General features: G+C 36.5%; 2 protein-coding genes across 2 annotated transcripts in view; one reads left to right on the top strand and one right to left on the bottom strand.

The window, feature by feature from the left end:
- LOC140147944 (succinate--CoA ligase [ADP/GDP-forming] subunit alpha, mitochondrial-like) overlaps positions 1–5,131 on the bottom strand; it is a 20,754-nt gene extending 15,623 nt beyond the window's left edge. Inside the window, 4 exon segments of the mRNA XM_072169737.1 lie at positions 1,049–1,116; positions 1,119–1,164; positions 1,979–2,079; positions 5,017–5,131. Coding sequence (XP_072025838.1) covers positions 1,049–1,116; positions 1,119–1,164; positions 1,979–2,079; positions 5,017–5,053 — 252 coding nt within the window. The 5' untranslated portion in view covers positions 5,054–5,131.
- On the top strand, positions 5,127–15,602 carry LOC140147945 (mediator of RNA polymerase II transcription subunit 28-like). The gene is made up of 4 exons (XM_072169738.1): positions 5,127–5,267; positions 9,881–9,946; positions 11,518–11,630; positions 13,174–15,602. Exons 1-4 carry the CDS (start codon positions 5,204–5,206, stop codon positions 13,498–13,500), a joined length of 570 nt encoding a protein of 189 aa, XP_072025839.1. The 5' UTR covers positions 5,127–5,203; the 3' UTR covers positions 13,501–15,602.

Genomic DNA, 15,602 nt, shown 5'->3' with positions numbered 1-15,602 from the left:
CTGATTTCCAAAACATGTATGATCAATCAATGAATATTAAGATGTACACTGTAGATTTTAGTAAAATGGATAAAAGTTTACAAATATGGTCACCTGACATCCCACTTGCCTTTATTGATTAAAATAACATAACTTATGGCAATTAAGGGTCATATGTTCCAGTTATTTAATAGACTACTCCGTAGTCCACTTGCCCATTGTCATGAATGTGCATACTTTGGATATTGCATTTAAGCTTAAAACTCCGATTTAAATAATTTGTGCACAATTGATAGATTTTCACAACTGATCATCTTTTCAGTCACCGCACTCCCTCTGTATGTTAGCTTCCCAAGTGGACTACTGACTTTGCCTTGAGAGTTAGGCCAATTTCTGGCCTAACTAAAATTGGTGATGATGTAATGCATCTTTAAAAATGAATCTGGCTTGTGATTGGTCGCCCAGATCTCGTTATTGTTTAAATCCTCCCGACGCGTACTGGTACCATTATAACTATACATGGTGCACAACTATCTAGGAATGCGGCGCTTTTGTGCTGGTGGATTAACGTATGCATCTAGCGCGTATTGTACCACCATGCTTAGTCTTGTGGTTAGATTTTATTGATAAACAAGTATGATTGACAGTGTGTGAGTCCCGGGTAAAGTTCTGCTTAAAAGTGAAAGTCCATAGTCGATTTTAAATCGTAATAAACTGGCAGATTCTAAAATTAGAATTGTTCAGTATTGGAGTGCCATTACAGTTATGCCATTATGATATGTTGCATGCATTCAATAATATAAGCCTACATATACTTTACTTTTACTGTCACAAATATAATTATATAAACTTTTTCATAACCATTTTATACTAGTATTTTGATGTAATAAATATCAGTATAAATTCGAGTTCAACTGAATGCATTCATCATGATTAATAACGTATTTTTTATTTATCAAAAATCGACTATGGCATAGTCTAGTTATTCAATAACTTTTGATGCGGATTGATTGCGGATACAGTAAACCTTAAGAACAGTCATTCAGTCAATAGGCTAAAATACACTTACCTCGGCACAATTGTCAAATACTGGTAGACCACATGATGTTTGACCTGATTTACCAGGGGTTACACCCCAACCATATTGGTACCATATTCAATAGCTTGTGTGGTGTGAAATGCACCCTGTTCAATTGAAAGAAGTGGGAAGAGAAAATAACAATTTATTTCCTGCTGATGTACAAACCAAATAAAAATAAAACAAAGGCGATATTTCAGATGGCATAGTCATTCCATAATGCATTTAGAACCCAAAGGGATACCCACAGCTCTCCAATGGATTACCCTATTTAAAACTCAATTCACAGCCCAATTATGCACAGGAGAATCTGACTGCAGTTTATACTCAAGCATCAGTATGCACAATATACCAAGAAGGGCCTCAGACTTGTTGAAACTCAGGAGAATCAAAGTCGATTCTCTTCACCCAATTCTGCAAAATTCAATTGATTTGCGCACATCAGGAGCGCATAGCCCGAAATCATAACGGCTGGGGTCCATCCAGGGCCCGCCTAAGGGCCCTAGAAGCTCTGGGATTCTAGATGATCTCTGGTGCAATCTAAGCCTTCTTAGAGCTTCTTTTTCATATAATTTACAAACAACATTTCAGAAATATCAGGCTTTGTCTTTTGAAATTTCCAGGAATGCTAAAAACGTACTACTAAAAAAAAAAGAAAAAAGATATTGCTATTTCAAAGCTGGATAAAGTTGTACATTTTAATTACTGTTGCTTCTATTAAACAGCCAGGGTACACATTGAATTAGTATGCATTGCTAGTTGTTCAATAGATTTTTTCCCCGCGAATCCATGCGGCAATTTGCGTCCAAATTGTGCTCCTGCCAAGTTATTGAAATTCATCACCAATAAACCAATTGACCCATCATAACTTTCTTATAAATTTATCAATTGCACACATGCAGACTTTAACTAGTTTATTACCTGCTTTCCTGTGATGCCTTGACATATCACCCGTGTCTCCTTATTAATACATAGATTGGATCTTGAGGCCGTGTAACAGCTCCTAGCACCAACCTGTTGGACTGTAACAGAAAATCAAACATACCATAATATTGCATTAAAGTTTGATGCTTAGAATTATAATCATATGTCTTCTACCTTACATGGCAGCCCATCACCCAAACATAACTATAACAAGATTTTATGTAAAAGTGCTTCACAAGTTTGGATATTAGAAACAATGTGTATTGTAATGCACGAATGATCCACATGGTACACAACCCTTCAATGTTTCTTCATACCATCTTAAAAATAAAATTTTGATATCATATCATATATGGTCATGTTTTTTTATACTGGGACCCTAAAAAAGGTGGTGCTGTCACATTTGCTAATAAATCATTTTGTCTACTTATTCCTATATTTTTGCTAAAATTCATCATGAACAAATGGTTTTGGTCTTATTTTGAAGATAAATTATTAATCTAATGAATTAATAACAAATACAATTAAACAAATGTATTAATTAATTACAACAGCTTAATTAGTCAGGGTGGTGCGGAAGTGGAGGAGCGGAGCGGAGGAGCTCTGTGTAATTCCAATGTTTATTAATAAAATGTACGGTATGCACTTTGTTGCCTAGTAGAAGTAAAAATGCATTTGCATAATGTTAATCTTATTTTTTTTTAACTTTCTATAACTATAATAGCCTAGTTAATCTTAATAAACTTAGTAATTAAGGATTTAACAAGCTTTTAATTAATGCAGTGGAATGTGTGTCATGCAATACAATATTCAATAGGCTTTAAATTTTGCATGCATGCATATGAAATACATTTCAATATTGTTTTATCTTTGAAATATAAAATAAATCTTCAGCAAAATTTTAGACTGTCCAAAATAGGCAAATCTTGCTCAAAAAGACAAAAGATACAGTAATTGACTCATCAAAATAACTTTCATCCAAATTTCAACATTTAAAACTGAATAAATAACCTCTGGTGCAAAAAATCTGACCGAAAAATGATAGCAAAGCACTCTCATGCTCTAGCATCGAATGCGTAACTATTGTGTGCAAATTTGAAGCTAGACCGCTAGTAGAGATAGAGTTCTCGAGACGAGTAATTCTGACCTCTCAACTTTAATACTCAACATTACTAGGGAGTCCGGCACTTTTTGCCTTTTTTAAGCGAACCTCATCAAGTTTGGTATCACTGGAAAGAGAATTTAAAGAGAAAACCAACAGTCTTTAAATCAGCTCAGTAGCTTGAAGTATAGTGAAGTTATGCTCAATTAAAGTTGTGTGCGTACAGGTTTTGTGTCTGTCGCTGCGACCAACTGGAATGTGTGCAACGAAGTCCCTATTATGTTGATTACTGTCTCAAAATTAATTTGAAATCTAATAAAATTTGGAAAGGGAGTTAAAAAAGACAACTAGTATTGTAATATCATATTGACAATTATTGAATAAAAAAGTAACAACATATGATTACATAGTATGAAGTGCAGTTGTGTGTGTTTTATTTTTTCTCAAGTCACCCCAAACTTGGCCTATCGGGAAAAAATAAACATTTTTATAACAAGTTTAGAACAGAGATTCTTCTTATACTGGAGTTGATTAAAAGTAGTAACATAAATAATATCAATTCATTGAAGTGGTTTTTTTCTCATATTTCTCTGAAGCCCTCATGCAAAATGTTCTTGTCTTTAGTTTATGAAGCTCATCTGACACTGCACTACTCAACTTCAGAATTGAAAAAAAAAATACAAAGGAAGTGACAAAAAATTAAAAAATATTACACAGATTCTTTAAGTATCATAGAAATGATTAAAAGTAGTAACAAAAATAATATCACTTGTATTAAGTGTGCTTTCTTCATTTTTATCCTTGCCCTCAAGACCCGATAATGCGCTACATCTACCACCCGGCGTCAACCCGACAAGGCACATGGCATGCACCGCTAACACACCGCTACACTCCCCGTACTTCGCATGTTACCACAGTACCTCCCTGTACAAAATCATGGTTCGCATTTTACCGCAACCTCCGATTGCTCTGCAACTTGGCCAACTTCTTCTTGAAAGTCTATAATTTAATCTAATACCAGTTTCATATAGGTTTCATGGACTCTTTATAACCGAATTATAAGGCTTTTGACAAGAAAAATCGGGAAAAATTACCTTGATTTTGGTGCCTCAGAAATTGCTTTTGACTACCGTTCATGCTTTATCAACGGGCATTTGTTTACTATTCCCGGATGGGGAATTCTTTTGTCTATCCCATAATAATCTCAGATTTTGGACTAGGTCAGGGGTTAATGAGATGTGATCCAAAAACTCCGTCACATCCGGAAGCTCATGTGACAAGATGGCGACGAATGCATCTACTGCTAATCTGTTGCTCTGAAGGTACACCGTATTTATCGCATTGATCTAGGATTATACAGACTTTTTTGGATAAAACTTACCTCATATCAGTTTTACATCATACAGTTAGAAAGATTAATCTTTAATCTCTTCGAATCATAATTTATTTTTCCATTTGAACATAAAAATCATGTTTAAAACATACGACAATTCTTGCGTGTTTTACGTGCTTCCAGATACAAATTCGGAAATCGGGAAACTACTGGACTCCCTGGCCTAACATTACAACAACAAGCAAATCTTGCCTGGACGGAGTTTTCGACACACAGCACTCTAGCTCAAATACAGTAAGAAAATGTCTGATTGTAAATGTAAACCTGTAATTTCAAAATAGAGTATCTCGAGCTATGTCTTGGTGCGGTCTAAAAGAAAAGATCGCTCTTCTTTGCTTTGGCATGTTCATGTTGCAAGTCTGCCGAATTCAACATACTTCGCCATGTTCGTGAAAATTAGGCCACGTTTAAATATTGTTTTACGGGTGTCTGTAACGCGATCGCTTAATTTAATGCGCATAAATCGCATGAGTATAACCATATCTACATCTTAATTCTTTAATAAAGCACATTTGGGAGCTAATATTCGCTAAAACTTACTAAAATTTCTGCCCACTATTCTTGCAGCCAACGCCATTTTTATTGCAAAGAGAGAACGAAAGCACGCCCCCTACCGGTGACCCATATTTTCATCAACAAAAAGCAAGCAAGAAAAATCTGTGTGGCTCAGATAATTGCACAAAAATAACCAGGTGAATAGCGTTAATATATTTCACTTTGTCAATCAATGGCAGCGTTCAACGTGAGTGGAGACAAGCATCTTGTTGATGAGCTCCAGCAATCTTTCCAGGTATGTGTGTGAATTGTTCATTTTAGTGTTGTAAGCTTACATACTATTACTAGGTACAGTATGCCCACATTCATTGCTTATTACAGAGGGCCTCATTCAAGTCCTACTTGTGACCACAGAAATGGCTTAACTGTGTAATCCCCATAGGAAAACACAAAAATTTGAAATTTAGACGCCAGAAACCTTACGTAGAAAGATGAAAAGTGTCAATTGGTATACCTTGATACAGAAGTTATCATACAGTGATAGTAATTTTTTTTCAAATAAAATCGCTTTTCTGTAAAATGGATTGCCGTACTGAAAAATGTTGCATGTACTTGCTTGTTTGCACAGTAATTCATTGTAAGGTACCGTCAATGATGGTCACAGAACTTGGAAAAATACATTTGCCCATAACTTCGCTAATTTTTGTCCTACAGACATGGTTGACCCCTCATTTTTTAAGTTATATCTTTCTAAACAAAACAATTTCAATGTGAAATCAGGCCGTTGCAACTCATATGCTAGCGCAATACAAAAAGGTGGCGACAGCGTCGGCTTTCCTGTGTATTACCCTGCACTAACATGGCGTCAATGGCGTCTCCCAGGCGGGCCATTTTGGAAAAGTAAAGAAAAATGCTGCTGCAACCACGATAGTACTAAAAGCTACGTTAAAAAAAATATGCGTAGTGCTGTGGAGACTTACTTTAACATGACGTCACGAATATGCTAATTAAAGAAAAATGCTGCTGCCATCTACGCCCACATGTTGCAAGCGTGACGATCGCCTGGCCTCACGTCGACGAACGGAGTTTCAATTCCATCGCACTACGTGCTCTATATACTTATTCCATGGTGAAATATCATACTTGAAAATTTAATGATCATCTAGCTTACAGTAGACAACATACATATGTACATCTACATGTAAACATGATAAAATTTTCATGTATATCATTGTATGTAGCTGACCAGTTGCAAAATTCATCAGCAAAGACATGTTGCATAATCAGGCCTTATCAATATTAAGCATGCCTGGACCAGGAGCTAAAATGAGCTTCTGGTCCCAAAGATGGCTCCTGGTCCTATAGTTTGTTGTGTAAAATATTGGACATACCAGGAGCCAAAACTTATGGCAACCTAGTGCCGTACTATTACGGCTTATGCTGCCTTTCGTATTCGCAGAGGAGGACAATTTCGACCTCCTCGTTTGTTTACAAACAAAGAGGTAGACAAAGGGCCTGCCAAAACTGTTCCGCTCGTCCAAATACTCAAGTATTTGTGGATGGTCCACAATAGAGTGATTCATGCAACATGAATAGGGGATTAAAAAACTGTGAAGTAGGACCATGTGCTTCTTTTGTCCAATTTGGCATCAAGATTTCGAATGGAAACAGTTCAGACCTAGAACACGATCATGTCAGAAATTAATATTTTGTTCTGGGTCTCATTATATATTAATTATTCGGACTAAATGGCAACCATGGGGTAAAAAAAGCCTGGGTGCCTGGTTAAAGCCTTGTGCATAATATTTTGCAGATTTCATTATACAAATTAAGTGTATTATTTTCCTCAAGGCCCTACATGTATGCACATGCTTGATCCAGGCCACTATTAAACTGAAGATTTTTGCTGAACCATGAAATGGTATCAGCCTATAGGAGTGAATGTTACTTACTAGCTTACTTACTAGCTTACTTACTAGCTTACTAACTGACTAACCATTTGGTCTGAAATGGACATATCTCTAAATGCCACGAAGGTATGACCCCATGAGTGGCGTCATATGAAAGAGGAAAACATAAAGAATATAATAAAAATATTTCCAAACGTCGCGAAGGTCATCCAGGGGTCAAAGGGGTCAAAAAAGGTCATTTTAACCGAAAATGGTCCGATTGAGCTTAAATTTAAATGCAATGATCCTTATGACATTCTAAACATTTAAAAAATATTTTAAAATTCATTTAAGGTCATTAAAGGGTCATAAAGGGGTCAAAGGTCAAGTTTTTCAAAATGCTCTAATTGAGCTGAAATTTATATGCAATGATCCTTATGACATTCTAAACATTTTAAAAACATTTTAAGATTCATTTCAGTTCATTAAGGGGTCAAAAAGGGGTCAAAGGTCAAGTTTTCCAAAATGCTCTGATTGGGCTGAAATTTAAACGCAATGATCCTTATGACATTCTCAACATGTTGAAAATATTTTAAAATTCATTGAAGGTCATTAAGGGGCAATAAAGGGGTCAAAGGTCAAGTTTTCAAAATGCTTCAATTCAGCTGAAATTTAAATGCAATGATCCTTATGACATTTTTAACATGTTTTAAATATTTTAAAATTCATTTAAGGTCATTAAGGGGGTCATACAGAGTTCAAAAGTCAAGTTTTCAAAATGCCAGCTTACGGCAATTAATGAAACAGTCTTATTAAAATTAATACTATCCTGCACAGTGCACAGTATTGCTGCTTGATCAGATCGTCACAGTCATCCGCCTAACTTACCTCGTGCCCTTGCAAAGGGCACAGTTGCTCTAGTTTATTTTATATTCTTTACTTTTCTCTTTCATTAACACCACTCGGGTCATACCTTCGTAGCATTTCGAGATTATGTCCATTACAGACTCAGGGTGACAGTGGTATAGGCCTACCACAATATAGGCCTACTGCCGAAGCCACATGGTTCAGCTATGGTGCGGTTATCGCTCTAGTTAGAGGATAAGAGCCATGGCCAGGGGTCGAAATACAAAATAAAACTTAAATGCATAACTCTGATTTTGTCTACATGGATCGAATCCATGGGTTCCTACAGTCACCCATGGAAAACAGGGTACTGAAAAACAGTACAGAATGTCCATATGGGTCATGAGTTGGTTTGTTTACATTGCAGCAATTCCATCAGAATAGTCAATTCAGATTCCAAACAGATAAAACTTACCTCATATCAGTTTTACATGTAGTTGCCCTTAATAACTCCAAATTGACATGACATTGAATTCTATTTGCTCAATTTCATACCAAAATCAAGGAAAACTTGGTTTTGTTATTGCAAAATAACATGGAAAACACACAGGTTAGATCTGGGCACTTGAGGTAATCACTATTGGTAATCAATATTGGTACTTGAATTGCCTGACTCAGTGACTTTCTGCTCATTGTAAGACTCATATAGTGTTGTAAACTTCATTGCATTTAACATTAAGATGCCAACTGATATCCTTTGTATTTGAGTTGTTAAATTTCTGTCATTGATGTAAACATTTAAAAAAAATGTCAACAAAACATGCTACTGCAGAACTCTATGCCTGTGTGTGTGTGTCTAAGTCCGATCTGAGGGCTGACACACATTCGATGGGTGTAGATTTTGTCCTCAAATTTGGCTGATTTCACTAAATTCTACATGCACAGAGTCACAAAGTTATACATGCATCTATGCATGTAAGGTATGCATGTGGTATTTCGAACACTGATAAGAGCTTGGCTAGTATCTCAATTTCAATGTCAAATCGCATTAGAATCGGTGAAGAAAAATTCTGAAGAAAACATTGATTAACTAGAGCGATAACCGCACCATAGCTGAACCATGTGGCTTTGGCAGTATATTGTGGTAGGCCTACAGTATTATACCACTGTCACCCGGAGTCTGTCATGGACATAATCTCGAAATGCTACGAAGGTATGACTGGCCGATTCATTGCCGTTTTAAATATACCTTGGTCGTGGAAAGCTGGCATTTTGAAAACTTGAATTTTGACCTCTGTATGACCCCCTTAATGACCTTAAATGAATTTTAAAATATTTAAAACTTGTTAAGAATGTCATAAGGATCATTGCATTTACATTTCAGCTCAATTGAAGCATTTTGAAAACTTGACCTTTGACCCCTTTATTGCCCCTTAATGACCTTAATTGAATTTTAAACTATTTTTTAAATGTTTAGAATGTCATAAGGATCATTACATATAAATTTCAGCTCAATTGGAGCATTTTGGAAAACTTGACCTTTGACCCTTTTATGACCCCTTAATGACCTTCAATAAATTTTAAAATATTTTTTAAATGTTTAGAATGTCATAAGGATCATTGCATTTAAATTTCAGCTCAATTGGAGCATTTTGAAAAACTTGACCTTTGACCCCTTTATGACCCCTTAATGACCTTAAATAAATTTTAAAATGTTTTAAACATGTTTAGAATGTCATAAGGATCATTGCATTTAAATTTAAGCTCAATCTGAGCATTTTCGGTTAAAATGACCTTTTTTGACCCCTGTGTGACCCCTGGATGACCTCTGACGTTTGGAAATATTTTTATTATATTCTTTATGTTTTCCTCTTTCATATGACACCACTCATGGGGTCATACCTTCGTGGCGTTTTAGAGATATGTCCATTTCAGACCAAAAGGTTGCCGAGTATAGGAAGGGAGTAAGGAAGGAAGGAAGTAACATAGACTACTATAGGCTGACCATTTCATGGTTCAGCAAAAATGTATTTGCTTTAATAGAAAAACATTTTTAAATTTGACCGATCAGCTGAAGAGACGTTGCACCTGGGAAAAAAAATCTCATCCCGATTTGGGTATAATTCTACATTGTAAAACAAATTAAATTTACTTTCGTTTTTTTTTTGTTACAGGGTGCTTTTCATCTTTAGTTGCCCAGGACCACTTAAATGTATTGGACACTAATGAAACCCGAGCCGGTAAGTATTGTACAAAATCCAAACAAAACATGCATCTTTCAGTTTAGGAATTAACCAAGCACACAAAAATTGTACAGCTTTATTCCATAAGCTGCTTAATTCTTCAGTGGAACATTTAGGGTTGTAGCTAGCCCAAGTTGAGTGCTGACTAATTCTATCAAATTCATGAATTAGTGCAGAATCAGGGCACAATTTTTCTAGTGAATGTGAGTGATCGGGGAATACATGTAGGCTATGTAGCTCTTTTATGATGAAAAATCATTCTGTTATAAAAAAAATTGTAAATTTTTTGTTTTGCCAGTCAGCTAGCATCGGCCTTTATCGTTATTTATAATAAGAAAAGAGGTACCGCTAGAATGTACCTAATTTCTTAATGTTTATAATGAACCACTTGTCTAGCTTGAATCACTGAAATTTCAGTGAAGTAACTGGATTCCTTGCCCCTATAATATACATAACTTTTGTTACCAGTGTGTAGTTCAATTTTTCAGAAAAATGCAAAATTTATCAGGGGGTGTAGTACCACCTTAAATGTGACAGAAAAACAATGATTTGATTTACGAACTTAGTCAAAATTACAACTGGGCCTATACCCGAGTGCACCCTTGTTCCCAGAGTGTTTTGAACTAGAGCGATAACCGCACCATAGCTGAACCATGTGGCTTTGGCAGTATATTGTGGTAGGCCTATACCACTGTCACCCGGAGTCTGTAATGGACATTCTCGAAATGTTACGAAGGTATGACCACTCGAGTGGTGTTAATGAAAGAGGAAAAGTAAAGAATATAAAATAAAATGGAGCAACTGTGCCCTTTGCAAGGGCACAAGGTAAGTTAGGCGGATGACTGTGACGATCTGATCAAGCAGCAATACTGTGCAGGATAGTATTAATTTTAATAAGACTTTTTCATTAATTGCCGTTTATACCTTGATCGTGAGAAGCTGTCATTTTGAAAACTTGACTTTTGACCTCTGTATGACCCCCTTAATGACCTTAAATGAATTTTAAAATATTTTCAACATGTTTAGAATGTCATAAGGATCATTGCGTCTAAATTTCAGCTCAATCGGAGCATTTGGGAAAACTTGACCTTGACCCCTTTATAACCCCTTAATGACCTTAAATGAATCTTAAAATATTTTTTAAATGTTTAGAATGTCATAAGGATCATTGCATTTAAATTTCAGCTCAATCGGAGCATTTTCAGTTAAAATGACCTTTTTGACCCCTGTGACCCTGGATGACCTCCGACGTTTGGAAATATTTTTATTATATTCTTTATGTTTTCCTCTTTCATATGACACCACTCATGGGGTCATACCTTTGTGGCATTTAGAGATATGTCCATTTCAGACCAAATGGTTAGTTAGTAAGCTAGTAAGTAAGATAGTAAGTAAGCTAGTAAGTAAGCTAGTAACATTCACTCTTATAGGCTGATACCATTTCATGGTTCAGCAAAAATAAGGGGTGGGTTTATGAAGGTGGACTTATAGTTATACCCGCATGGTTAGGGTACTATCAGAGATATTTACACAGTGTAGCTTATCAACCATTTATTTTCTCCTTTCAGGTGTTGATCAGTCTGTACAGAAATTCCTGGATGCATCCAAGGAGATAGAGAACTACTTCCTACAGAGACAACTCCTGTTATCAGTGACTAAACCTGAACAAGCTATCAAAGATGTAAGTTGCACTTATAGGCAGTGGACTGGCTGCGCCAAGGGGCATGGGGGCAATGCCCCCTCCAGGCAGAACTGTTTCCCCCAGTAAAAACCCAAAATTACGAAAATCTCCACTTTTTGCATCAATTTTGCACAAAATTATTGATTTTGCCCCCTCCACGAATTCACCCCCCTGGAATTCACTTCCCCCATGTGCCCCTCATAAATTCCTGGTACCGTCACTGCTTATAGGCATGAATAGTAATTTGAAATCTTAGTAGATGTTTCTGTCACAGTGGAGATGTTTTTTTTGGGGGGGTTAGTGTTGGAGTTGTGGTCAAAGCAGTCAAAGCAGTCACCTATCTCCACTGCAGCCTGTTGTGAACCATGATCATCATTCATTTCTAGAAAGCATAATTAAACTTCTATGCTACCGGTACTCAAATTTGGTACTCACCGGAGCGCTTTCACAGGCGCCAAAAACGTGTGTTGAGTGCGAAAAAATTTGTAATGCTGAAGCTTATAATTAAAGATGCAAACTGTTGTTCAATAAATGCTGAGGGGTTTACAATAGTCGGATACTCATTGGTATATCTCTTTGGGTTGTGTTGTAGGCTTGTAGCTGTGTTAAATTGTATTCCATATTGATGCTGTGAAAGCCATTAAATTTGTCAGATCATGATAAATCATTCATTATGAACTATACTGCGCCAATAAAATATCCTTACACTTGGAAAAATAATTACAATTACAAAACTGAACAATATTGGGGTAAATCCTGCACATTATGACACCACATTGAATCCAATGTGACCTCAAGAAGTAAAGTTACATGCAATTGAATAGACGAAGATCCAGTTTAAAAGTGACAAACTGGCCTATACAAGCGCAAAAGATTCCAACAAAGCGCAACAAAGAGACAACACAGTTTCTTCAATGAAGCGTTATTTAAAGCAGTTTTATTTCAGTTTTTACTTCTCTGTACTTTTCGTAACTTTCATTTTATTTGTCAGTTCTTTTGTTTCACTTTTCTTTTGTTCCTTTGTTTTAAATTAAAGCCAAACGCATAAATTAGCCATTCACCACTCTAAAACCATATTTATGGTCTGTGGAGTTTTGAATAGGCCAGTTTGTCACTTTTGAAACTGGACCTTCGTCTAATCAAATGCTTGTAACTTTACTTCTTGAAGTCACATTGGATTCAATGTGGTGTCATAATGTGCAGGATTAGATAGTGCATCTATTAAAAAACAAATTTACTCCAATATTGTTCAGTTTGGAAATTGTGATTATTTTTCCAAGTGCAAGGATACTTTATTGGCGCAGTATACATGTATTTTCATTAAAACATGGTAAGCACCAAGAAATGTTGTAAAATTAAGGCTTCTTTCACTAAACTTGTTAAAGTTAAAGCGCTGTTTTTTCAGTATTGATACTAAACTCCAGTGGTTTGGGATGGATACTAAATCTGTCAAATGACAGGAAAAGAATGTTTTCATGGTTTAAAATGTTGAATGTGAGTGTTGAATATATTATGACTTTGTGTAATATTCTTCTTGCAACAGGAAATCGATGAGTTGAGACAAGAGTTGAAGCGTAAAGACGCCCTCATCGAACGACACACTGCCAAACTCAACCAGTGGTTACAGAAACTTGACAATCCACCCCATCAACAACAACAGCAGCAGCAACAACAGCCCCCTCACGGTATGCAACAACAAGGTGTCAGACAACCACCCCCACAGATGGGCCCCCGAGGAGCAGGAGCTATGGTTATGCCAGGGTCACAGGTCATGGGAGGGTATCCAGTCCAGCCATCTGTACCTTTAACAGGGCCTCTGGCTCATTTGGAACATGCAGCATCAAATATTGGAGGCTTTGACAGGAGATGATGACACTAGGATTCACTACATGCTCATCTATCAGGCCACAGTTCTTTAACCCCAAAACATGTGTACATTCATTGAATGACATTTGAAAATTTGGGTACAAAAACTCATACTCTGCAAGTTGAGGTCAAATTTTAAACTATGATTGTTCAATTGAAGTTATTGTACTATGCCATTGGGATGAGGTCACTGTGGTCATAGTGTGATGATAGAGACATGACTTGAATGATGCCTAGGACTTGATCATGTTGGGTCCAACCTCAGCAAGTACATTCATGTCTAATATTTAGGTTGGCAACCGAGTGGGATGATTTCTCCCAAGTCTTCCTGCTTGTAACATGCCTCCCATTATCATGCCAGCCTGCCACAAAGGACCAAAATGTCGCAGAACAGTACACCCATCATGTTATAGTGCAAACATAAATTATTTATACCAAAGCGTGTTTTGGTTTTGGTCAGACCTTGTTATGGCAGAACATCCGACAAATATGTATTTTTCGAGTGGGAAAATCTTTTGCAAAGCTGTGCTGATTGCATCATAGTGCTGTAGAAAATACAGTGAGCTTTAGATTGACTTAAAATGCAGATCGAGTAGACTTGCATAACCGTGCTCTTGCATAACCATGCATGACCACTACCGTCACTACATTCACCTAAACTGTCCTCCCACAACAAAAAGCACAAACTGACATATTGATATAGATTATGTACAAAATCTGTGTTCACCTTCTGTTGACTTGCACATGTATGCAAACCTATATTAAAGGGATGGATGTAGGGTTTTATGAAGCCATCTGCATTTACAAATCAATTTCGTCAAATAAACGCCCCCGGGGGCGTTACATTTTCCCAAGCGGGGGCCATTTTAGAACGATAATTCCCGTTAAAATCAGTAGGTAAACTTAAAACTCACGCTATAATGACGAACTATGAACTAGAAACACTGACTTCTGGTTCACTTCCGAGTTTCCAATCCAGATTTTCGCCAAAAAGTGATGCTATAATCGACCATGTGGGCGACTTGGTAAGCTTACCACACAATTAGCATGGAAATATCAGCATTTTTGAAACATCTTGGTTGAAAAAAAGTGGTGGGGGCGTTTATTTGAGGGGGGGCGACTATTTGACGAAATACGGTAGTCAGTAATGTCAGTTGCACGGTGCCCTTTTGCCATGGTAGGGCAGTACTGGGCTGTTCCAGTTGAAATCCATTACATCCCCTATGGAAGACATGACCTTAAACTCCCACCTACAGGTGGTGTTACTGGTGTAGATTTCAAATGGAGTCATCCATTCAGGTAAACCCCATTTGAAATTTACACTCCCTCTGTGGGAGACTAAGGTTATGTCTTGCATAGATGGTGTATGGATTTCAACTGGAATAGCTGATTGGAATCAATATTAGGCAGGTTTGTGTTTATCTTAACCCCCTGGACACTACTGGTCATCTAACACTAACAGCATTTCTGGTTGGTTGATAACTTGAAATGCTCATTTCAATTGCCAATTATGAGTAGGCTTTAAACTATTTATGGTCAAACTTACATTTAATTTGCAGATGATCTTATCAATACCTTCCTTGATTGGTTCAAAATTGGCCAGAATATTCATTTTGGCCAATCGGCAGGTAGTTCTCATGGGGTTAAAGTGCTGTAACAATTTGTTTTGACAACTCACCTCTAAATTTGTGATCTGATCCACTCAACTCAAACTAGTTGAAATTGTGTTAAATTTGGCCAAAAAATATGGACCTCAGGTATAAAAATTGGTCAAATCTATTACAAAATTGGTATGAATATATGTCCATTCAGTTTCAGATTCTATAAGTCCACAGGCACACATATCACATTAGTTTTGGTAAATAACAACACTTGTGTTGTGGGTTGTGCCATTATTTTGCTCATGAAATTTGGGTGATAGCAAAAAAAGTTTGGGAAGCCCTTATATAGGGTCATGCTTCATTGTATAGTGTATACAGAATGGTTCAGTTTATCAGCAGTGTTACAATAAACCACAAAACAATGTAAATGATTGTGGGTTTGTGTACATTTATTTCCTATTTTATATGAATTGGAAAACTACATTATAAAAATTCATCTTGCTAA

The sequence above is a fragment of the Amphiura filiformis genome, chromosome 3 (assembly GCF_039555335.1).
Source record: "Amphiura filiformis chromosome 3, Afil_fr2py, whole genome shotgun sequence".
Taxonomy (NCBI): Eukaryota; Metazoa; Echinodermata; class Ophiuroidea; order Amphilepidida; family Amphiuridae; genus Amphiura; species Amphiura filiformis.
Note: the sequence above shows the minus strand (reverse complement) of the source record. Positions and strands in the feature narration are given on the sequence as shown.

What these genes read in the sequence shown, in the direction of transcription:
- LOC140147945 (XM_072169738.1), top strand. Translation starts at nt 5,204, where the DNA reads ATGGCAGCGTTCAACGTGAGTGGAGACAAGCATCTTGTTGATGAGCTC. An exon ending in GCTCCAGCAATCTTTCCAGG is followed by an intron (nt 5,268 to 9,880) that starts TATGTGTGTGAA and finishes TTTTTGTTACAG; the next exon opens with GGTGCTTTTCATCTTTAGTT. An exon ending in CTGAACAAGCTATCAAAGAT is followed by an intron (nt 11,631 to 13,173) that starts GTAAGTTGCACT and finishes TTCTTGCAACAG; the next exon opens with GAAATCGATGAGTTGAGACA.